The sequence below is a fragment of the Macadamia integrifolia genome, unplaced genomic scaffold, assembly GCF_013358625.1.
Source record: "Macadamia integrifolia cultivar HAES 741 unplaced genomic scaffold, SCU_Mint_v3 scaffold1063, whole genome shotgun sequence".
Taxonomy (NCBI): Eukaryota; Viridiplantae; Streptophyta; class Magnoliopsida; order Proteales; family Proteaceae; genus Macadamia; species Macadamia integrifolia.
In genome coordinates, this window is record NW_024868072.1 from 143,288 (window position 1) to 169,766 (window position 26,479).

The 26,479-nt window shown below is 35.9% G+C and overlaps 1 protein-coding gene across 1 annotated transcript; it reads left to right on the plus strand.

Moving 5' to 3' along the window:
* The first annotated feature begins 1,705 nt into the window (after window positions 1–1,705).
* Window positions 1,706–2,952, plus strand: LOC122062529 (protein E6-like). The gene has a single exon (XM_042626171.1). The coding sequence runs from the start codon at window positions 1,763–1,765 to the stop codon at window positions 2,645–2,647; it is 885 nt and encodes a 294-aa protein (XP_042482105.1). The 5' UTR covers window positions 1,706–1,762; the 3' UTR covers window positions 2,648–2,952.
* Window positions 2,953–26,479: the final 23,527 nt, after the last annotated feature.

Sequence of the window (26,479 nt, forward strand, 5' to 3'; positions counted from 1 at the left end):
TAAAGCATCACCACTGAATCAATGGTAGTGGATATATTTTAAACTGTAAGTTTGTAGGTAAGGAGTGTCAATCAATCCGGTTCACATATTGACAAGAGGCGAATCAAAATTGAATAGAAATTGATAAAAATCAGAATCGTTTGGTTTATAGTGCCGGATTTGGAATAACATGTTTAATTCTTCTCAATGAAAAAATATATTTAATTCTAATGCTAGTTCACATTCTATTATACATAATTTGAGAGCATGAACAAATAATTTTAGAATAACTAAAGCTTAATTACATTGTCAAAATATATTGCGGATTCTCTTACTCTACATTCTAACATTACAAAAGCCACATTAAAAATAAATTAATCACTTCGAAACACGAAACCAGCCTTTACTTGAACATAAGAAAGTACAGAAATTTGAGTCTATTTGATTCAGTTTTACCTGCTCCTATTCAATTTGCAATCATCAATTTTTCAGTGCAAATCAAAACTAAACCAAAAGGAGAACTATGAAATCAGAATCGAATCATTTTTCTGTGGTCCGGTTTAATCCCATTATAAACCACTGGTTACAATTCCGATCCCGATTCCTACCATTATTTGTAGGGCACCATGGGCAACATAGACAAGGACCAAGCAGTAGCTACCATTTATAACGGTCGCCATTGGCATCATCTTAAAGGACAATCAAGATTTGAAATTCAAACTTCCATTGAGGGATCAAATGGAGTGATTGAGAGAAACTAATTTGCTCACTTCACAATCGGTTTGTTTTACTGGATGCTGTCCACACAGAGTAAATTGAGTGAATGAGATATGTCATTTCAACTAACTCAACAGCAAATAAAGAGTGAACGGGACCTCCCTTAATTTCACTACAGCACTTTAGACAGCAAGAGAGATCAAAAGAAGAGCTTTTTAGCTAGACCAAAGAGGGCCACCTTTTGACTGACTATGGTACAAGTAGGAAAGGTAGGTGCCTCTCCATATATTGTCAAAGCATAAAGAGAGCACATGGTGCGTGCACTAAATGCCATTATTTGTATGTCCCACCCTCCACAATCCCCGCATAATTACACGCCCACCTTGTAGGTTTATTTTAATTTATTGGTCTTTGGGTTCCAACTCCCCCCTACCCCTTCTCTCTTTAGTTCACTCCACCCATTCTAATTTTGCCCATAATTTTTTTTTTTTAATCGAGCTTTCCTGAACCCATGGTGAACATGAATCTGTTCACCATGGGAATGCAAGTTCTTGGGTTCTAGGTCAATTACACATAGATTAGCTATTTACAGGTTTCGAGAAGTCATGGAGTGAAAAAAGGCCAAACAGTCTTACACGTAACGGAATCGGCCTATAAACATTCCCATATTTGATTTAACATAATGTGGGACAATTGGTGTCTATGAAATTTGTTAAGAAGTTTAACCAACCAAATTAATTACTAAAAATTCAATGATTAATTTGAATTATGGAGAATACTCATTTTCTTTGATGTTGAAGTTGTGATTCACATAATGAGTTGAATACTCATCTTAATTTGATTATTTTATTTCTTCCGGGGTAAGCAACATCCCTTGCATTGCCCTACCACAAGGGTCTCCTTCCCCTTGTATTTCCTTCTTATAGATAGAAGAGAAAATAATAATAATAATGAGAGAGAGAGAGAAAGAGATTCCCTCCCAGCCTTCCTCTATAAAAAGGACTACAGCGCTTCCCACTAGGCTCAAGGACAACTGAAACCATAATATCCTCACTCTCTCTAAGCCATGGCTTCCTCTGCTAAGTACCTTTCTTTCCTATTCCTTCTCTTCCTTATCTCCTCTCTTCAAATTCATGCTAGGGATAGCCAATTCTTTAGCAAGGTCACCCGTGAAGACAACAACACCAACAACAAGAACACCGCGGCCGGCGCAGCCATCAAAGAGAATGAACTTCCGGAGAGTGAAGAACCTACACATACCCAAGACGACGAGCCAAGCTTCAGACCTCAGAATCACAAAGGTTTTGGCCTCTATGGTCAAGGCTCAGAGCAATTCTCAACCAACTCCGTCAATGATGCTTACTTCACTCCTACCACAGAGCAGTACACACCTCAAAACTATGAAGAGAAGAGCTTCAACAAAGGCTACTACCCTACCAACAACTACAACTACAATGGCTATGAGAACAAGCAACAAGGCATGAGAGACACCAGCTTCATGGACACAGCCTACAACAACAACAACAACAACAACAACAATTACAACAACTACAACAACTATAGGTATGGGAGCAAGCAACAAGGCATGAGGGACTCAAGGTATGTGGACACTTCTTACCTCAACAACAACTATGACAATGGGAATGAGATGAAGAAACAAGGGATGAGTGACACCAGGTTCTTGGAGAATGGAAAGTACTTCTATGATGTCAACAATGAGGAAGTCTACCATGATAGCTACCATAATCAATATGAATCTCCCAAGGAAACCCACAATGGGTATGCTTCTGCCTCATACAAAGAAGTTGATCAGTCAAGGAACAGATACAACAACTATGGAGGCTACCATGGTAACAATGCAAACACTTACGAGTTCACCAACTCCATGGATAATGGGTTCCAGAACCAGGGTGAGGAGTTCCAACAGAGCCAGGAGGAGTATTTGCCATAAACCACAGTCCATCTTCATCTAGAGTGCAAAGAGCATTGAGACTTGAGTGAAGTTTTCACTCTATTTTTCTTTTATTAAATCTGTTGTGTGGGTAATTTTCATTGTTCAATTATAAATTATGGTTTGGTTATTATGTCCTTTGAAAAAGAGATAATGGACAAAGTGAAAAGAAATGTACTATTGTTTTCTGCTGTAGTCATTGTGAGTGCAGTGGTGTTTGGTTCTAGAAATCAAAAGCAAGGAAGAGCTATGGCCTATGAATTTGTACTTATAGATGGAAAGTGTAATAAATGTGTATTACAAAAGTCGGCATTTCCTTCTAGAGTTGAGTAATTTACATCCCCTCTCTTATACGTTACTTTTATTACATCTCCCACTCCTGTGTTTTCAAAAATTACATTCACCTTCCCTATAGTATATGTTAGATTTTACAAGTAGACTAACTCCGTAAAGTTTCTCCAATATTTCTATAATACCTGTAATATAGTAACATTTAGTGGGGTAACGGGTTCAAATCAAAGGCAGGAAAAAAAAAGAGGTGATGGATTGCCAAATCAGAATTTTTCGAATAGCCATCAAGAACAAAAATGTGGATTCAACAATTGAATCACAATCGCGATGGGTTCAATTCCAATGCCAATACTAGATTGGTGAATTCGCGGCAACATATCCACCATGGATTTGTTAATGGATCATCGGGATTTCTTGGACCACGACCACTTCCCACATTCTTTTCTTCATTCGATTCCAATGGTTAATCCTCCATAAGTCAATATTAGTGTAAACCATCCACCTCCTCCTATTCCGGCTCCAATTTCTGGTTATATGTTCCCCTTTGTGTATTACGATAATGCATACTATTCAAGTAAGTTTCTTCTTCTTCTATTCCTTTAAGGGCATGCTTATTCTGATCAGTCTAACATTACATTTTAGAAAACCTCGTCATCCAAAGGTTGAAGATGGGGACAGTACCATCTTACCATTTGAATTTGTGAGAAAGGATTTTAAGAAGCAATAAAAGTAAAATAGATAATTGTTTTGGTTGAATACTTCATAAGGCTAAAATCGAATTTTACTATTCGGAACTAACACCACACTAACATTGTCAATTGACAGAGGAGGTGGATGTAATTTCTGAAAACATACGGTAAGAGGATGTTATTTTTGAAAATATAGGGAAGGAAGATGTAATAAAGGCGAAGTACAGGGAGGAAATATAAATTACTCTTTTATTTATTATTTTTAGGGGGTGGGGGGGGGTGGGGTAGGTTAAATCATTAATATATTCAACTGGTCCTCATCATTATAACCGTATATATTGGTTACAGCACTGACCAGCGGCCACTAGTAGCTAGAGTATCAACTTTTCCCAACATATATGGGATGAGTTTTTAAAACAATTTATAACAAAAATATTGAGGTCTCTGAAACCCTCAATTACCTTGATATGTCCTTGTTATTAAGTATTACAAACTAGGATCATCGACTAGGGCATCAAGGTGACACATCCGTTACCAAAATACCTCCTCTATCTGATATTTTTTTTCAGATGCATTAAAAATTATATTAAAAAGGTCATCAGCCACAAAGGCTAGACAACGGTAAATCCCAAACAATAGAAACAAAACAATCTTCTAAAGGATACATAAAAAACAAGGGGTGAATAAATACCTCGCAAAAGGAAGAAACATCAAAACAATAGGGAAGGGATATGGTCAACTACAAATTAAGCTTTCTATTTCTTGGAACGAAGGTGGTACGGAAAAAATTTTAATTGATAACTTTGTATAGATGTATAGACACCATGGGCATCAAAATCATCATCTTTTTAGAGCACTTCAAAAATGCCTTCTAGTACCCTGTCCAGAAAGGAAATCAAGCATGTATGGAGGAGCTTAATAAGCCTGCGGATTACCTGGTATCTATGGCTACATCTTTGGTAGAGAGTATTATTCAGCCTTATGATTTCCCTGAGGAGCTGAGTAATTTAGTGATGGAGGATTCAGCTTTCAAGATTTCCTACAGATTATAATATGTCTTAGTTTATCCTTGGCCCTTTTTCTTTGTAATCCAAGGCTTGTCCTGCTTTGTTTTCTAGGGGTTTCTCCTCCATTCTTTCGGTCAGTCCAAAGATGGAGATAGCGACTGCCTTTTTTTGTACATTCTTTTTTCCTTTTCAATACATAGAAATTACTCATAAAAAAAAAAAAAAAAAAAAATCACTTAAGCATGGATTCCAAAAGCTCCTCAAAAGAAGTGACTGATGAACCATAAACCTTAAGATTCACTTTACATTGAGGGGCCACTCCAAAGTCTAGTTGATCATCTTGTTATTAGACATAATAAAATCTATCATAGAAAATTGTAGTCCAAACCATCAAATATTATGATTTTGTTGAGTTCAAGCCTCTTGGTTCTTACCTTCCCCTCCCTACTTTTCAAAGAAAAAGAAAATTCCAAGATTCAATTAATTGTTTATGACATATTGGATCTAATGGCAACCAAGGGATATGGTCCTTGCCGTATGTTTTAGGATTACCTTTTCTTATCAGTGTTGAGATCTTTATAACAAATAAATGGAGATGAATATTGACCCAATAACACTAGTGCTAGTGATGTTCTATTGCTGGCCTCGTCAAGATATATAGAAAGAGACATGTAAATGGTCACTATCTTAAGTGTACATCTTGCCTTGATCCAAGGGTACGTACTAGTGGTCCATCACCAAACGCTAAGTTGCCAGTCTCGAAACATCGAAAGGTCAATTATATGAAAGACCTCATTACTCCTCACTGTCCACAAAGTGCAAAACAGCATATACCCTACGCTACCAATCAGCCCCATCATTCTAGAACAATTAATGGGGTAGACCATTTGAAAAGACTTTGATCATCATTTAATTAAATGTTCTTAATTCTATTAAGAGGGGACCCATTAGTTGATTGTGGTTGAGGAAGATTCAAGATTTCAAGGGGCATTGGCAAGAAGAAGATCCATCACATAACCTTCTAAAGCCAGAGTCAAATTTGGAGGTGGAAGTCTCATCCCCATCTACAACCAAGTTGTCTTTAATTCTTTTATCCGTGATTGGAGGGAAGGACCTTAGATTGGAAGGGCATGGGCTGTTCTGCACTTTTTTCCTTCTAACCCACGTCGATTTGGAATGCCACTTTCCACTTGATGGATTTCACACTGTCGTTTAGAAACTGGAAGAAATGAAACAACCAAATGATTACACAAGCACCCATGGTGTTGGGAATACAAGACTGAAGATACCGTGTAAAGGTCCTCTGATAATACAAATAAGTACTCTGTGTCTTCACATATTCATTATTTTATTATTTTATTATTTTTTAAAAATAAAATAACTAAAAAAATTCATTGTCACTTTTTTCATATATATACATACACGTATGAAAAATGTTTTTGTTGGGGAGTGTGCCCTCTACGCCTATAGTCCAAATACATGGGAATATAATGATCAGATCATTCACCATTAAAAGAAAAATGATTCTTCTATAGATGTTTTCTCGTGGGCTCTCATTGACCTTTCCACACGCACAGGAACCTCACTCCTATGAGAAATATTTCACTATATAGAAAAAAAAAAAAAAAAAAAGGAAGATTCAATTTAGGTGTAACAGTTAATAATTATTACTTATCCATTCATCGCGTAATTTATTTATTTATTATTATTTTTTTTAAGGATGTTGTGAGTTTCCTGTGGAGGCGTCAAGGGCAATTGTCCTTGTGGCATGAATGCATGGATTATTGAGTACTTCCTCTCCAATCACTTGAAAATGCTAGTGAAAGAAATCATAGAGGAGTGCTGTAGGAAAGTGAATATTCACGTATGTGAATGTACGTGAACGATACAAGTCTGTGGATATGACATCTATTAAATGAGAAGAGAGAAAAAATATGCCATATCCACAGAATAGGGTCGTTCACGTACATTCACGTACGTGAATATTCCCTGCTCTCAGAGTGCTGCAAGGTTCAAAGGATCCCAACCCATCAACGCCCTTGTTTCACATGTACTTTCAAGTAACCATAGAAAATCCATGGCTTTCTCTAATCAGGTTGTCTTTTAACTAAGAAGGTCAGATCAAACGGTATCATAATTCACTATCATTCTTGGTTCTTTACAATTTTTCTCTTTCCATTGGTGCTGAACATCCCATGGTTGTGGTGTCATGCATGGTATTACCACACTGTGTGGTGTTAAAACCCTAAGGAATCAAACTTGAGTCTTCTTCATGGCAAGGCAGAAGCATTATTGCTACCAATAGACATCCATCTGAGCTTTGGGTCGATACTATACCATTATCCACAATCAACGACTCATTTAAATTCGTATTGTATATTTGCAAGTGAGGTTGCCATGCATGTTACAATCAGCCTTCTTACCCATAAATAAAATTTAAATAAATAAAAGAAAAACAGCAATCTTGACACCAAGGTTAGATTCTATGGCAAGACCGCAAGATTAGTTGATACGGCATGCATTAATTCTTGACATTGTGAGGTGGCACTATGTTGATGACTACATAGCTTTAGCCATAGTGGCAAAAGCATTGATTTGGTAGCATGAAGTTTGAGGTGGCATGACACTGTAACTGATGTGGCAGAGTGCATGGCCAGCTGGGCCATTAGGTGCAGTTTGAGTTAGTCATATGGGATGCGATCAAGGTAGCCATGCACAAAACTCCATCGAACCCAGGTGGAAGACAAGGCACAAGGCTTCCGGCCAAGGCTGCCTAGGACAGCAGGTGGGGCATGACCCTTGGGCACAATGTTAAGCTTGCGGCATAGTAAGGTTGGATTCATTGAGCTGGCACGTCCATGATTCAAGGATTAAGAATCAATTTTCTCTCTCTTCATTTAATAGATTATAAATCACTTGATCCGTTGACATGATTTCTCATGATATGACAAGGTTTTAAGTTCCAAAGTATTCTATTGGACAATTGTGTGAAGATTGATGCTCCGCATCCCGTTGAATCAACTCCAAGCTATTAAAGCACATAAATGTTTTTTATGCATTTAATGAATCTCATTCTCTCTCTCTTAGAAAAAAAATTTACAGGAATCCAGGCCGTTAACTGATCTCTTGTGAACAAATTGTTGTGTCACAAATATTATCATCTTAAGGTCAAGATTCTCTGTTATGATTCGTAATTTACACTTATATGTCTGACCCAATCTAAGGGCCGGAATTCGAATCGTGATCAGTGGTACTGATCTGAGACGCAAGATGCGACCCATGATCCCGTATTGCTCAAGTGCACTTGAAGACCTTGAAAGAATCTTCCTTTTCAAACCCTCTAGTTAGCCAAACTTGAAATGACCATAACTTGGCCATTTGAACGTCGATTTGGCTCATTCAAATTGTAGATTGCTGATTTTTCCTTTGTTCAATTATAAAAAAAAAGTGTAGATTGCTCAAGAAAATGAGCTGTGTATCGGGAAAAAAAAAAAAGTAGGAGCCTCCTCCCCAAGCTCAATTTTGGTGAAAAATAATACTTGAAAGCATTACTTTATCTTTTTTTTTTTTTTTTCACTTATATTTTTGTATTGATATGTATGCTAGCTAGGTGGTTATGTACGCTAAAATTTTATACTAGCCTAAGCTGCATTGTGAGGTAATTTATATAAGACCAAATTTGATTTTATCATCTTATTTTGAGAGTGTTCTCTTCGACAGTGGGTACATTCATTTGTATTGGCACAGTTATGCCCTCCTGGTTTTACATTGGGTAAACCTAATAGTGGGTGTTGTTACTTGTAATTGGTACTAAGTGTCCTCTTATTTCTATATTGGAAAAAACCTGAGTGTAGGTGCTCCCAGCTGCGCTGCAGTTAAAATAACGTATTTAATAGGTAAAAAGTCTTTATAAGCACTACTTCAAAGACGTAGCTTATTACCAAATCTCATAAAAATTGCCATGTTATGGGCGTAGTTTTAGTCTTATGTATTATTTTTGTAAGTGCTTGTGGGCTGCAAGATGGGTGTGCATACCTACAAGCACCTATGATAAGAGGTTGAGTGTATATATGAATGTGTGTGTCTACTACAATGAAGGATTAGTTACCACGTCAGGTGAACAATCAAAAAAGGATTTAGATTTAATACACCGATTCACCCTTTTATCAATGTTACCCGGGAATCAACAATCCAGAGATCCCTCATATAAATTTGCTATTATCTATGGCCCTTCATGTGAATCATCCATAACTCTAACCTTATTGTTTTAGAAAAAAAAAAAAAATGATGAAAAATTTCTTTTACTTTGGTAGTAAATAAGAATGATATGTTGGGTTGATACTATACATTTACTAAGTCTAATGGCATATTCAAGCATACAAGGATCCAATGACCTAAGTGTAATTGTAAAAAAAAAATTCCTTTTTTTAGAAATGGTCATAATATGTAGAGTCATGTCACACCACATATCTAATGTCGCAATGGATTATCTAAGTGAACTCATATTATTAGGCTAAATGATTCAATATGAGTTGGACTCTTTAGAGAGAATGCAACAAGAGGATTTTTAGTCATTTGTTAATATATTGGGAGTAATATCATACTATTATTAAAAGTACGTACTTCACTTCTTTGGTATACTTTTTAAAAAGACAAAAATAAATAAAAATAAATAAATAAATAAATAATTTTCCAAATGACAAAAAAACCTCTCCAAATGGAGGAGAATCATACTACTATTAAAATACGTACTTCACTTATTTGGTATACTTTTTTAAAAAGATAGAAAAACCATTGGCATAAAAAAAAATAATAATAAAAAAAAAAACTTTCCAAATGATCAAAAGCCCTCTCCAAATGGAGGAGAGAAATAAAAAAAGCGTGGGCACATAATAATTCTTCCCCCTTTATTTTAAATAACCTATGATAATACACAAAAGGAAAAAGTTTTGTAACACCCAAGAATACGACAAATATCAGACCAGGCTCAAAGATCGGTGAGGTGTCCCACCAAAATATGGAAAGTACTAAGGGATTTGGGAGATCAGTTAGGGTGTGCAAACTTTAGTCTTACATCACCTAAGGAGAGATTACTGGGCTAATTAATAACCTCTAGCCTCCTTAACAAGGCACAACGTGTTTTAAAGCTTTGAGGCCCATGACCATAGAGGACAATATTATGCAAGGTTAATAGAGCCAGGGAGATGCAAATGGTATCAAAGCCAACCTCAATAGTGTGTAGGGCCACAACAGGGATGCTGTGCCAAAATAGAGAAAAATTATAATACCCAAGAATACGATAAATATCATATCTGCCTAGAAGATCGGTGGTGTCTCCATCATGAATACGACAAGTATCAGGGGGTTTGGGAGATCGATGAGGTGTACAACCTTTAGTTCCATATCACCTAAGGGAGATTAGTGGGTTTGTTGATAATATCTAGCATCTTTAACATGACACAACGCGTTTTGAAGCTTTAAGATCCATGGGCCAAAGAGGACAATATTATGCAAGATTAATGGGGTCAAGACATTATAAATGATATCAGAGCAAATTCTGATAGTGTATGGGGTCACAATGGGGACATGCTGAAAGGGGAAAAGATTGTGAAACTCAAGAATACGGTAAGGTATCGACCCGTCTGAGAGATCAATGAGGTATTCCTACCAAGAATACGACAAGTATCAATGGATTTAAGAGATCGATGAGGAGCAAATTATGGAAGTAGAAGACATTCTCACCCAAAAAAGGCTTCTCCTAACCATGAAGAGGAGGCTTTCTCCAACTAACTTTGAATCAAAGATGAGGCCACCTTATTCAAGAATGGGCAAGGAGAAGATGCAATCAAGATTGAGAAGTTGAATAAGAGATTGGATCGACTAAGGAATATGAATGAGACTATTGAACAAGCGGTCAATCCGATCACTGCGACCAAAGCTCCAACTCCGAACCGAATTGAAAGGGAGAGTTCTTCACTCAAGCCATTGTATATGGTAGACCCCAAATCAACCCCTAAATCTCTTATTTACATCAACATTTCAAACATTGATGACGAAGAAGTTGATCATTCACTTATGTTCCATCATACTTTGTACAAGGATGGTTGTGGTGAAAATGAAGGAGGTGGAGTGAGTGGTGATGAATATAAGGAATAAAGTCATTCACACTAATCCTTCTTTTTTTTTTTCTGTCTCTACAACTTTTGGTAGACCAAAATCTACATATTTTTGGCCTACCAAAATCTGTTTTTGGTTTTTTTATTTACTTATCCTCTCCTACGTTTCTTGAATGATTAAGTGATGCATTGTTTTGTAGTGAATCTTACCTTTGATGGACTTTCATGATGAAGGCTTTATGCTCCTACCCTATCTTATGTGTACTTTGCATCAATGGAATTACATAGAAATGTTGCTTTTATGTTTCATTTCATTTATATACTTACTATATAAGAGCTTAAGTTATATACTTACGAGGAAGTCCGACTGAAGGAACTGATGAAGAAAAGAATCGATGTGAGGCTTTATTTTTCCTTGTTCTCCCTTTGAGTACTGGTCAAGCTGCCATGTTAGCAGAATTTGCCCTTAAGGAGCTGGGCAACCTACATTTTTTTCTCGGTATTAAAGTATCAATCTTCTTATGGTATCTTTTTAAATCAATGGAAATATGCTACTGATCTACTACAAAGCTCTGGAATGGCAAGTGCTAAACCCATTTCAACTCCCATAACCTCTGGTTCCCCACTAAACATTGACTCTGGGACTGCTTTACTTAATGGACCTCAGTATAGACGCGTTGTAGGGGCCTTACAATACCTCACCATTACACGCCCTAATCTCAGCTATGCTATAAATCGTGTTGCACAATTTATGCATAACCCAACTGATCTCCATTCGTCTGTAGTTAAGAGAATCCTCTGCTATGTGAAGCATTCACTTCTTAATGGTCTTCACTACAGTACTACATCTACCATTTCTCTTAACACTTACTCCGACGCCGACTAGGATGGCTGCCTTATCGATCACAAATCTACCATAGGTTATTGTGTCTTCTTAGGAAGTCAGCTAGTCTCTTAGTTAAGTCGCCAATAGCGCACTGTCTCTAGATCAGCAACTGAAGCTGAATACAGAGTTGTAGCTTCAGTCGCCACATAAATTGTTTGGCTTCAATCCCTTCTTCAATAATTTGGCATGTTTCTTCCTTCAGCTCCGACCGTTTGGTGTGATAATATTGGAGCTACATACTTGACGGAAAAGCTGGTATTTCATGGTCGCACGAAACACATTGAAGTTGATTTCCACTTTGTTCAGGACATGGTAACCTCCAAACAACTTGTGTTGCGTTACATTTTCACTATTGATCAAACAACTGATATTTTTACAAAAGGGTTGTCTTGGCAACGTTTTAGTTTTCTCCGAGACAAGCTTACCGTCTGCTCCATGCCGTTGAGCTTGAGAGGGCCTATTGGAGATATACCTCCACACACTGCCACTCACCGTATCAACTCTCCCTCACTAGCAGTGTCCAGCTCACATGTAGTCACTTAGAGTGATTAGTCAATTAGAGTTTGTTAAGGCTGTTACAGTAACTTGACCAAATGTATTTGCACAATCTTGATATCGATTTTTATCTCTTATTAACTCTTGTCTATATAAATGTAATGAATCATAAGTGAAATAATATGAGAAAATAATTTCACTTACACTATTCAACTCATGAATTTTCCAAGTCTCTATGGCATTCTCTAATGCTGAAAGGGGTCCCAAGAAAGACAACATCTGAATAAAGCTACACCTATGTTTAAGGAGGAGATTGTAGTGACCATAGCTGGAACAAGAAACCTTCCTTCGGGTAAGGTGGCTTCTTTCAGTGATTATAAGAAAAAGAATGTTAAGAGAGTAATGCTATTAGTTGAGCTTCTGTTGTAACACATCAGCTGAGTCTATCCAAGGATTGTCACTTGTAAATATAATTAGTTAGTACTTGTAACTGTGGATCAACAGGTGGTTAGATATAGTTAGCTGTTAGTATTAAGTAACAGATGTAGGTTCTTCATCTCTGTATATAAACTAAACTCTTTTAATAAAATCATAAGTGACTGAGCTTAAGATTATATAGACTTCTGCATGGTATCAAAGCCCATGTCTAGGCCAACTCCTCCATCCCCTTCTTCTTTCTCTTCTTCTGCATTAGGCTTTCACCATTTTTTATCGATCAAGCTTGATCCAATAATTGCCTGTTATGGAATCCCAATTTATGTCATTATTGCATGGCCATGAGCTTCTTGGCTATGTCGATGGCTCCTTTCCTTGTCCTAAGCTGACAAATTACTGATCATTCTGCTTGGATCAAGCAAGATCAACTCCTGTTAAGCTGGCCTTCTTTCTTCTCTTTCGGAAGCAATCTTGGTTCATGTGGTTGGACTGTCTTCTTCAAAGGATGTTTGGCAAACTCTTGAATGACAATTTTCTTCTTAATCTAAGGCTTGGCTGATGCAATTATGCTTTCAGCTTTAAACAATCAAAAGAAGAAATATCTCTCCATGGAGGAGCATTTGCAGAATAGGTGAAGACTCTTTTCGATAATCTTACTATAGCAGGCCAACCAATTTCTTCGGATGATATGCTTTTATACATCCTTGGAGGCTTGGGATTTAAATATGAATCCTTAGTTACTGCAATCTCGACTCAAGACAATCTGATATTTTTGGCTGATCTCTATGGATTTCTGTATAGCAAGGAACTGCGCATAACTGAAGCTCATCTTCCTAAGATTGATACTGCTCCATTGTCTGTAAATTTATCTCAGACTCAGACTCATACACTATGCAAAGATCGTTCAAATTGTTCATATCAAAATCAATCTGGTTATCATGGACGTGTTCTCTTCTTATCAACAGAGGAGGATACTCTCAAGGATCACAACCTTCAACTCCCTTTCACTCCACACCATAGGAGTATACCAAAACTACTTGTCACATCTGTAGAAAACCAAATCACTCTGCATCCAACTGTTAGTATCATTATGAGAATCAAGGAAATGGTTAGGGTCTGATGGTTCATTACAACAATACTTTCTATGCTGCTGATTAAGGATGGTATCCAGACTCTACTGCAACCCATCATATTACATCTGATCTAGAAATTCTTGAACTTCAGATGGCTTACTGTGGCACCGATCACTTACATGTTGGAAATGGCATAGGTTTGTCCATTCATAACATAGGCTCTACTATTCTTCCTACTTCTCATACTCATTTAGCTCTCAAAAACATGCTTCATATTCCTCATATTTCTAAGAACTTATTGTCTATCTCTTAATTGACTAAAGACAATGATGTTTTTTTTGTAAACTTCATTCTAATTGTTTCTTCATCAAGTATTCAATCACAAAGAGGATCCTTCTTCAAGGTAGAATGTATAATGGCCTTTATCAACTTATGCCTGCTTCTTCAACACCTAAATCATATCACATTAGAGAACGAGCATCCTTATCTGTATAGCATTATCGCCTTGGACACCCACACTAAAGGTTGTTTGTAGCATTGTCTGACGACATCATCTTCCTTTTCATAATAGCCTCACCACAGCAATGTATGTCCTTCCTATCAACTTGGTAAATCTCATAAACTTCCATTCACAAGAGCTTTCAGTCACAACAGACAACCACTTGATCTTTTGTTTTCTGATGTATGGGGGCCTTCCTCAACTACTTCCAATGGTTTTAGATATTTTGTACATTTTTTAAATGATAATAGCACTATTGAAAGGTTTAAGGCTTGATTGGCTGCAAAGGCTTCAATCAACAAGGAGGTCTTGACTATGGTGAAGTCTTTAGGCCGATTGTGAAACCATCAACAATATGGATAGTTCTCTTTCTCTCTTTGATTCACAATTGGCCTATTCGATAACTAGATGTCAACAATGCCTTCTTACATGGCATACTTGAGGAAACAGTTTATATGGCACAACCTCAGGGTTTTATTGATCCTACCTTACCTGAGCATGTTTGTCTACTTTGAAAATCGTTTTATGGGTTAAAACAAGCTCTTAGGGCTTGGTTTCATGGATTTAGTTCTCATTTGCTACAACTGGGCTTCAAGCATCTTAATCTAATGCCTCACTTTTCATCTAGCATCTTAATGGGGATTGAAATGGCAACCCGACCCCTCATGAAAGACGAAAATCCCACATTTATTTATGCTTTTGAATGTATTTCCATTGGCCTCTGCACTGGCATAGGCCAAGCTGAATTTTTAGGAACCCTCTCCCATGAAAATGATAGAGCCGAGTGGGCACACCACGTGACATGTACCCGATATTATTGTGTCAGAATTGCTAAGCATCTTAATATCCACCCAATAAAGCCCATTCATAAAAGGTCAAGCCCACGCGGCCGCATCCAAATTTAGTCCGACTCATTTAGGTCATGTTAGCTTTTTTTTTTTTTTTTTTTTTTTTTTTGCAGTGGGGTTGGGGTGGGGTGGGGTTGAACTCATGCTCAGCCTAGTTAAGTATAGTAACCAGGTTCAGGGTTATCACAAGTTACAACCAAACTTCATAAACTTAATTCAAAAGTAAGTTTTGTTATTCTAAAGGCTCTTTATAGTTGCAATGGAAATTTAAAAGGAAGGGAATTGAAATTTTCATACTTTAAAAAATATATATTTATAACCATTATCCCATATGATTGTACAAATTACTTAATTTTTTATTTTTATTTTACATATTATATCAAAGGGCTTTGGATGCATAGTAAAGTGAAATTTTATAACCAAATATGGAATGATTTGAAGTTAATGTTAAAGTCACATGGGTAATGATTACATATATTCTTTTTTAAGTATGAAAATTTCACTTCACTTCTCTCCACTTCCCTTTAATTCCACTTACAATCAAACATAGCCTAAGCAATGGAAATAATAACAAGTGCAGTCAATGATATAAAAAAATCATTAATTATAAGAACTTAGGGCAATAGAACTCTGTAATCTGGCACATGCAACTCCAAAGCGTGAGGCCAATGGAAAGGTGTAGGGGAGTATCTTTAGTGCATGGGGCAAGGGGGTAGCGCAGTCATTTCATATCCAGTATAGTTCGGGCATTTCCTGTGTCAGACTAGCAGGGTTATTTTTCTCTAGAACTAATATCATAATTTACATATTTTGTACTGCCAACAGGATTGGTAGCCTAGTGGTAGGCATGCCGTATTTCATCTTGGACTAGGATGGGCCAAGGTCAAACCTGGTGTGTACCCTTCTTTGTTTGAATTGATCCTTATCCATGGAACAATAATTTCTCTCTCTCTCTCTCTTTATTTATTTATTTATTTTTTGGGCGAGAAGGGTATATTAGAGTAGTCCAGATCAGCTCCCTACATGGGATTCCACCATTCAAAAGGTAGCTAAACCACTTGTCAGAGCAGTTAATGCACAACGTGTGGAGAGAATTTCCAAACTCCTAGCAGCTATCAAAAGTGAAAATAGGTGACTAGAAGAAGGACAATTGATGAAACGAAAGACCTTAATCAGGTAGCAGCGTAAATTGTAGAAGCCTAATCGAGACAAAACCCAATTCATCGTAACCACGATTATCCAAAGCCCAAGCAATGTCTGATATGGGCCTAAAATTTCAAGCCCAGCGGTTCTCTTCACCAAACAATTAGCCTAGGCCCAACGGCCCTGACCCAACATGCCCTAGGACGGGTTTGGGTTCCATGGGCCTGACTTATAAGTTTAAGTATTGATTAATAATGTTAATTGGAAGAGATCAGGGCTTGACAATGCCCTTATGCGGGTTTACCGTAAAAAAGACAATGCCCTTGTGCAGAAACCTTTCAACTATTTCTTCTATAATTGTGGGCCCAAATGTAGACATGTCTCTATCATCATCTTAATATATAAAGAAAATTAAAAAGTTTTCCTTCACCAAGCGGTGAACATCACTGCATCAATCGAAAGGACATGGCTCATGTAACCCGCCCAAAAAAAAAAAAAACGAATGAGTGACATTAGGAAACTCAGTCCTAAAAGAAATATAATTAATTTGACATCTTCACATGTCATTCGAAAGCTTGTGGGGGGGGGGGGGGGGAGGATACTAGTTAACACTAGAAAATAGCCTCACTCATTTAAAATCAATTTCAAGAGCGCAGGCTGGGAGGGGGAATTATCTAAAGGAATCCAATAATTAAACTTATCCATCCTCTATATATACAAGAATATCCCTAGATACCTTTCCCCACAATGTGATTTGATTGGGTGAGCAAGCTAATGGATCGACTAATTTGGTTGAGAAATATCTTTCCATAACCATTATTGTTTTTGTTTCAAAGCTATAAAATCGTTGTGAACTTCTGGATGGACGAAAATTAGAATTTTTTTTTTTTGGGCATAATATAATTCAATAGATATAATTAAATGGATCAAGTTTCATTGTGGTCTAATCCATTCATTGTGGTTTATCGACAATGTACAATAGAGGGTAGAGAGGTGGGGAGTGATAGGGGATCACATCAGGGTCATCCCATCATTCAATATATATATATATATATATCTCTATATATATATATATGTATCATACTATCATACTATTATATAAAAACATATACTCATGTTTTGTGGCTAATATTTTCTTTGATTATTTTATCATTCTTACTTATTTAAATTCTGTATTTTCTATTTTCTTGAGTACCTTTTTTGTCAATCCTTTTTATTTTTTCCAATATTGTTTGTACCTTTTTTCTCTCATTTTTAATACTTAAAATATTCTCTAAAAATTTAATTTCTTCTGTCTCTCTCTCTCTCTCTCTTTCCTTTTCCTTTTAACGTAACTCATTTCCTTCTCTCTCACACGTCCCTCTCTTTTTTTCCGAATCTATATCTTTCTAAATTCTCTTCCAAAAATTGCTTTCCTAATTTCGTTTAGTTTCTTTACTAATAAAAACTCACGAAATTTTCAATTCAATATAGTTAGTTTCCTTTCCAATAAAAACTCCAAAAATTTTCAATTTTTTATTTCAATATGATATATCCTCTCTCTCTCTCTCATGAAGAATATTCATGGTTGCAGTTATCTTCTAGGAAGCACTCGCACTCACAGACCTCGGAATTGCATTCATGGGACCTCAATGACCTCCTTCCGTAGAGGCCCACTTCGTCAACGATCTCCCCTGCTGTAAGTCAAAGAGAAGCGTCTGGTCACTGAAATAGTTATGAATATAGCAAAAAGTTTTCTAGTCTAAAGAAAATCACTGAACAATAACCATTAACTTGTGTTCTATCCCATGCCACACTCAACTTTTGTAGAATACGAATTGGTCTTAGATTTTAGTCTTAAAACTAGGGACTGGTCATTTTTTGTTGAGGGGTTTAAACACATCCCCTTGATACATTTGTTGGGATTGCTTTTCCTCTTATGTGGCTTTTATATTTTGTCATTCATTTTAACTCTCTTAGTTGTTCTCACCAATAAATTATTAAAATTGAATTTTTAAGTGAATTATAATTAGGCAATGAAATTATCCTTTATTTGGTGCTTTAGGTTCATAATAGGTAGTTCACAACCTATATCACATAGACACCTAATTTATCAAAAAAAAAAAAATAAATAAATAAAAATTGTTGGAAACCCCATATCCATGCTAAATGTTGACAATTACACTTATGTTTTCTATATAAGCCTTTCAATTAATTTATGGGTGATTTGATACTAGATAATGGTGAAACTTCAAAGTATAAATTGGCCTAAAAGACCACCCATTAATAGTTGTAAGAGTGTTTAACTATATTAAATATGGTTAAACTCAAATCAGTATGAGCCTATAGAGCCATTGAAGCCCCAAGAAAATTCAATGAAAAATACAATTTTAAGCATTCTTGAAGTGAATAATCTATTGGAAGCTTGTAATACTTTTCTTGATGTGGTGGAGAGAATTTTTACCTCCAAGTTTTTAATAGAACATTTCCCCCACTCTCTTCTCCATGATCCTTTTGTCCCTTTCTCCATAATCTCCCCCACCCCATAATATAATAAATTTATTATTTAATTTTTAGTTGAATTATAAATACATTACTTAATTTAACAAACTCTACTTCTCCTTTGGACATTTTCAGGAGTCTATTTTCTAAACTCATTCTCTCTCCTACCCCCCTTCATACTCTTCCCCTCTATCCTCTTTTCTCTCTTTCTAGCTCTTTCCCAAGTCCTAACCTCTCTCTCTCTTTAATACACATACACACAAAAAGCTTATCAGCTCTCCCTCGCTCCACAATCCTTCTTAAACTCTCTCAATGATCTCCCCTCGCATGTTTCTCAATTGCCATAACATATTGGTCCTCTGAGCCCTAGCAGCCTAGCTTGCCATATCAGAATTATTTCTAATGTTTCCAATATCTATACTGTGACCATAGTTACAGTCGCATTGGACAGTTTGATAGGATAGACCTAATAATTATTAAAAATAAATAAATAAATAATGAAAACAAAGTCAACCTCTATTCTCAATGAAGGGCAGGGACTAGTCTGTGTTGCCTCAAGTCACCAATGAGGCTGGATCCTCTGTAGTCACTATATTGATGCAGTAAACATTCGAGAATTGGTAGTATTCGGGCACACATCTCAAAAGGTTTCCAGCCATTGGATGTTGTAGTGGCTGTAGAGGATCTAGATCGCGTTCACCTATACTCAACTTCAGTAATTGTTGGTAAAACCTTAGCACTCATGGTCGATCCGAGATTAACTATTATAGCTGGATTTCTTCGTGATGTATTCCACTCAAATTGTCAAGTTCTAATTCGATGTAAAACATTAGCAGAAATCTCAACCATTATCAAAAATATCAAATTCTCACATGAAATTTTAGATTTTTGTTCTTTCTTTTGTTAATATACTAGAGAACTTGCATGCCCATAATATTGGAAAATAACATTGAGTTACCCCACCAAGGGTTGTGGCATTGAGCCCTCAGTTTCTTGAGTTCCTCTTATCCATTGTAACTTAGTTCTTGTCCATCGTGGCTTCATAATTTCAAGAGTTTGCATCTAATAAAGTAGAAAAAAAATCCACCAATGTTACATTTTTAAAATTGCAAATCCTTCTTTTCCTTGTCACATAAATGATGACATATTTATATGATGAGTAATTAGATCAATGGCATTAAGCTCCCACAATACATTTTATTCACTTGATACAATGTTTGTATCCATAAATTTCATTTTCTCTATAGGTAAAAATCAAAAGAAATGCAAATTTTCAAGTCGTCTTTTGTTTGAGTTGGAATCATTGCTCTTCAGTTAGCAAGGCACTTTATTCAAGTGTTAAATTTTCAGCTCAAAAGGAGTTGGTTGAGCCAAAAAAATAGAACTTCTGAATGGTTATGAGTGTAGGAGGGTGCAAGTCAACATATGGATAATTAGAAAGTACAAAAGTGTATGAATATACATGTAAATTGATTGAATTTAAATCTGAATATTTTCGAAAGGATTGAGTTTTCTGCACCAACGCCTGTCACTACAGGGGGTAAGGGGCTTGCGTGCAGGTCTCGTCCGTTGGATCCATGTGATGAATTCATCGCATGGCGTAGGAAAACTTTGCCCTTTTCTATATATATATATATATATATATTATTTTCAGAATTGCTAAATTCCTTTCCAAATGTCACAACTATTTGTGTTGACTATAAGATTAATGTATGCACCAAAAAAATAAAAATAAAAATAAAAATATAATTAAAATAGAATTTAACATTTTTAACATATATTCATCTAAAAGGTTTCTTTAGTGCTAGAAATTCCAAAATGATCATTTTTGTTGAGGCACCTAACACGAGTACAAAGTAATATAATGATCCAACCTAACAGGTTCTGTGGAGGCTAGAATTAGAGTCCAATCTAATGGTTCCTTTGAATGTTATATCAACACACAAAAGGGTTTTAAAACTTAGGATCAGTCTTAGGATTGGTCTCAATTGATATTGATTCAAATTGAATCGGTATTGATTAGAATGGATTGAATTTGAATTAGAATGGATTCAATTTGAATTAGATGGATTTATCCATCTTTTCTTTTAAAAAAAAAAAAAAAAAGAAAGACATTTTAGACTATTATACCCAGATTCCTAATTAGTGGAGGATTCAAATCCTCTTCAATGCACGTCTGGTTGGAAGCGATCGGTACGCCCTCCAACCGCTGGACATGTGCGAAGTGGAGCTAAGTCCATCAATGGATTGGTATGGGATCAGGGGATTTTTTATTTTTATTTTTTTATTTTTTTTATTTTTTATTTTTTATTTTTTATGAATGGCGTACTGTCGGTTGATAGGTGGAGGTGGGGAAGGCGACAAAACTTGACTTTACGTTTACTTCCATTATGGCCACGTGGGTAAGACATCGAAATCTTTCTCCATTCTCTGTATGAGACTGTATCATCGAACACATCAACCAATCATTTATGGGCTTTGCTTTGTCATTATTGCTGTGGGGTACCACATTACCACCCAACCCCTTTTTCCGCCACCACCAATGTGCCACCTACGAATTAGCTAATATCCCCCAGGCCCCATCCACTGGCTAGATCCCTCTTCCCTTCTACCCAACACAAATCTTCTATCTCACCTCAGTTCAATGTCTTCAATTTCTCATGATATTTTAGCAACGATATCAGCCGCGGGACGTAAACCACTCACATACCTTGCAGGGTCTTAGGGTCTTAGGGTCTTAGGGTCAAGGTTTTTTAATTCAGGATCCGTCTTAAGTTTCAACCTATATTGATATGGATTGGATCGGTATCGGTTGGATCAGATTGAATCGGATAAATTTGTTTTTATTTTAAAAGAAAAAATATTAGTCTATTGGACCATTTTATCATTCTGCGTTTGGAACCCTAACTTACATATCTATATTGAAATAAGCAAACCATTCTCTAATTTTCATGAAATTTTGTATGGGTTTTCGGATTACAGTAAAATATTTCCAATTTTAAGGTTTTTTTTTTCTTTTTTCCAATCTATGGTTGTAAAATATAAATTAGAGTAAAATTATTCCAATCTAGAGATTTTTTTTTTTTTTTTTTTTTTTAAATCTTTGATTTTGGTACACTACTAGGAAAATTACAAAAACTTGCTCTTTGGATGCCATCAATATAACTTTAGAACCTATTCATGATAATCCCTAGCCAATATCCCAACACTGTGTTGCTCTTGGGTTGCTACTCTAGTGGGTGCTAGTATATATAGAAATAGTAATGGCTCATTTTTTCCTAGCTTACTTCAAGAAGATGGGATATGCTCACACTTTTGGTTTTTATCATCTTTATTTTGTAGCTAAACAATGCCATCTAATGTTAATAGGAGCTATCAGGGTTCGTTGAAGTATTTGAACCGTGTCTGCAAATGTCAATAAAAGGGCATCAATGAGAATATCAAAATCTTCCAGAAATAAGAACATATTATACTATTGTTGCAAAGATACACCAAATGGATGTTGGGTCTTCTCCTCGTGTGACCCCATTGATGTACCAAATCGACAACAGCTGAGACGAGACAATCCATAAGCAATTGGAGGTGGATTACTGTGCTAGTCTCCCCGATGATTAGTCGAGGTGTGCGTAAGCTAGCCCAGACACCTTGGTTAACAAAAAATAATAATTCGATTTTTAAACCATGCTTAAGGTGATCTGGTGTTTGAGTTTCTTTACCGCATCAGTCCGAAAGATGGTCAGAACCTCACCAATCTCCTTTCGGGCCACCATTGTGATGGCCACACCTGAGAAGTAGCAACCTAATAGACGACGACCTGAGCAACAACAACTTGGGCAGTCATGACTTGAGCGAGGGTGATATGTGCCAGTGGCAGTGACTTGGGCATAGGTCATTCTTTATCTTCATTTTCTTCCTACCATTTGATCTACCGATCACTGATGTTCTGGTTTTCTATATAAAATGAGGGTAGAAAAGATGCTTATTCCTTTTATTGTACTTCAATTGATTTCTCTTATTGGTGGAGCATATCATTCTCTGTTTGGAACCCTAACTTACATATCTATACTGAAATAAGCAAACCATTCTCTAATTTTCATGAAATTTTGTATGGGTTTTCGTATTACAGTAAAAAATTTCCAATCGTAAGGTTTTTTTTTTTTCCAATCTAGGGTTGTAAAATATGAATTAGAGTAAAATTATTCCAATCTAGAGTTCTTTTTTTTTTTTTTTTTTTTAATCTTTGATTTTGGTACACTACTAGGAAAATTACAAAAACTTGCTCTTTGGATGCCATCAATATAACTTTAGAACCTATTCATGATAATCCCTAGCCAATATCCCAACACTGTGTTGCTCTTGGGTTGCTACTCTAGTGGGTGCTAGTATATATAGAAATAGTAATGGCTCATTTTTTCCTAGCTTACTTCAAGAAGATGGGATATGCTCACACTTTTGGTTTTTATCATCTTTATTTTGTAGCTAAACAATGCCATCTAGTGTTAATGGGAGCTATCAGGGTTCGTTGAAGTATTTGAACCATGTCTGCAAATGTCAATAAAAGGGCATCAATGAGACTATCAAAATCTTCCAGAAATACGAACATATTATACTACTGTTGCAAAGATACACCAAATGGATGTTGGGTCTTCTCCTCGTGTGACCCCATTGATGTACCAAATCGACAACATCTGAGACGAGACAATCCATAAGCAATTGGAGGTGAAAGAATGCAAGAAAATAAACAGATGAATGAGGAGATCCAAAACTTGAAGAAAAGGATAAAGCGGATGGAGAAGTCTTTTGGAATATTAACTATTGTGATTGTTGTGATGTTAATGGTCTTTGTTGTGATGATTGTTAAAAAATGAAAAAAAAAAAAAAAAAAAAAAAAAAGAAGATGTTGTGATCATATACTAGGGTTTGTATGAGTTTTAATGAAAGGACTTATTTTGATGTTATTGATGAAATTTTTTTTAATATCTCTTATGATGTACATACACAACATTTTACCAATTTATATAAATAGAACAAGAGTTACTCTATAATTTATTCAGAAAGAGACAATTTTAAAATTACCCATGCATACTTAAATCCTTAAATAAGCAAGTTCACCATCCCTAAAATAAACAAACAAACCTCTAGGAGATACAATCATATTCCAAAAGCAGTTTTTATCCTTCCAAAACAATAGCCAAACTAGTGATCCATCAAACATTACAACTAATTGGCAATTTAATCACAAAAAATTTGAGTCCAAGTCTCTCATAGTAAAAGAAGCCATGAAAGCTTTCCAACATAAATCAAAGGCCACCACCATCTCTAGCACCATCTTTTTTTGTTTTACTCCTTGCCCGCTTAACATCCATTTTTGCTCTTTTGTTTGGTTGAATACTAGTATTGGTGGCCATCAAAAATGTCTGGGACCTTGTGAATCTTGGAGAACTAGTGATTTCTTCCACATCCTCAATTGTTTTCTTCCTCTACACAAGTAGAGTATATATTAGAATCTACTCTATGAAGTTATGTGTGGAGTATGTTGGTAGTATAATACCTTCACTTTGGTAGTTGTCTAATTGGGTAAATCTCTTTAACAAATTCTTTTGTTATGTCCTTTTTTGCATATATCACACCTGACAGTAGAATATTTGTTCCTAAATTTTGGTGGAGCTCACTCACCAAGTTCCCTCTTATTTATTTATTTATCTACCTGGAAGCCTCTTTAATGGTGGAGGTTGCAACACACCTTGGCTAATATCAGTTTCCAACAGATCAAGATTTGGAATTGGACGAATTATCTCCCTGTGTCAAAGTTTGTATCTCTCTGTACTATAGAATGAGTCACAATAGTCTTCAATATTTCTCTTATTAAATGTTATGGTTGATGCCACATGCTTGCATGGTTTCACGGTTGCATCATATATTTGACAACTACAAGTCATAGTTCACTAACAACAAATCTTGATTTACCTTCTATGACATCAAACTCATTCTGACCAGCTAGCATAGCATTACAGATCTTGAATCTTCCTTCACTATTCTCAACTTCTTCATTATATTTGGAGTTACTTTATCCACAAAATTGAAGGAGTTTTCATACCTTTTCTATAATCTTTTCTTCAATTTAAATCTAAACTGGTCAATTAAAGTCAGAGTATGCTTGGTAATCAAAGGTCCTATCCACTGGTTAAAACATTCTGTTATGTTATTTGTGATGTGATCACTCTTGGATCTGAAATCAAATTAGTGACTTGACAATGTGGATGGAATAATCCTCGACAACTAGTCAAATGACCCAGTTTTGGTATCCTTGATCTGTTTTATTGTTTTCTGGAAAATAATAGTATTATGAGCTCTGGTTGTAGTCCAAAAAAGAGTCTTCAATAGTATTCTAGGATATAATATCGTGAAATTTATATAGAGATGTTTGTTGCAATTCCTATGATGTCCTCTAAGAAATATAATAGCAATTGCATCTGCAAGGCCCTACACAAAACACATTCATAATATAGATTAAACTCTTATTTATTTGATTTATTCATTATATTTGCATGAGTTAAAGTTGTAAATATAATATCTTTTTCTTGTCTGACCTAAATGTCAGACCTATGTCATTCCCATCCAATTGCAAGGAAACATACAAATTGTAAACAAACCATAACCAACATTCCTTGTTTTCTAATTCCACCACTCTAAGTGCAACTGGAAACAATCAATTGTTCCTATCAATAGAAACTGCAACCGACAATATTCCACTATAACTACCCTTCAAATGATAACCATCTATACCTAAAAAAAGGCCTGCAACCATCTAGAATACCACTCTTACATGCTTCAATGCAAACAAATGCCCTTTTCATGTCGTCTATACCATGATATTTGTATCTTGAAAACAGTGACAGGGTTCCTCTCTCTTAACACCTCAACATTCCTAGGAAATCTTGCATATTACTTTGTATGGATGTCTTCATTTTCTCCCTCAGTTCTCACTCTTGCCTTGTGCTAGGGTTCCTCTCTCTTAAATATGTCACCATGCTTTCAGTATTCATTTCAAGCTCTACCCTAAGATTATCATAAAGTTTCTTTGGAATCCAAATTGAAGTTATATTTTGATTTTTAGTCTTATGAATGCCTAGGGTATATGATTTGATCTGAGTTGTAATCTGACAATTGGCCATCATCCTTTGTATCATCATCAATATAGTCTTCTCTTAAATCATCCTCTGTATCATCCTCATCAAATGATGTATCATCCTCATCACTTTCACTGGTTTCTTTATCATAATCATCTTCACATTTGAAATCGTTGTCATCATCATCATCATTTAATTCAAAATCATAAGGAAGCATATCATTAGAATTGGATGCATTGTTGCTAGCAGCCCCAATAGTTTGTGATCTACTAATATCCCCAGTAGTAGGAACAAGCCTACTATTAGCCCTTGTAACCACATAAGTTCTACAACTTACACCAAATGGACCACTCAAATCCCTGCATAGTGCACGACTCAACATAACAAGTTCTTTTTCATGCTTACTAGTCTCAGTATTCACAATATTAATGGTGTATTAATCAGTGATGGGGAAATCAATCCTCTAGTTTGCACTTCCTTGGGAACTAGTGTTCTCATGTAGCCATTAATGGTGCAGCCATTAGTTTTGTGCTTGTCCACAAGTAGGTTCCACACATGCAATTCAATATAATTGAATTTTTCGTGCAAAGGAAACAACTGCATAACATTTCTATCATTAGTCAACTCAATCTCAGTTTTCCCATCTAGTAATACACATTTGATATTGATCTTACAGTGTGTCCTACTGGTGCAGCTTTCATGATGACTGTGTTGTATATATCATTTACCAATTTCAAGT

Coding starts and splice junctions, on each gene's coding strand:
- LOC122062529 (XM_042626171.1), top strand. CDS start 1,763: ATGGCTTCCTCTGCTAAGTACCTTTCTTTCCTATTCCTTCTCTTCCTT.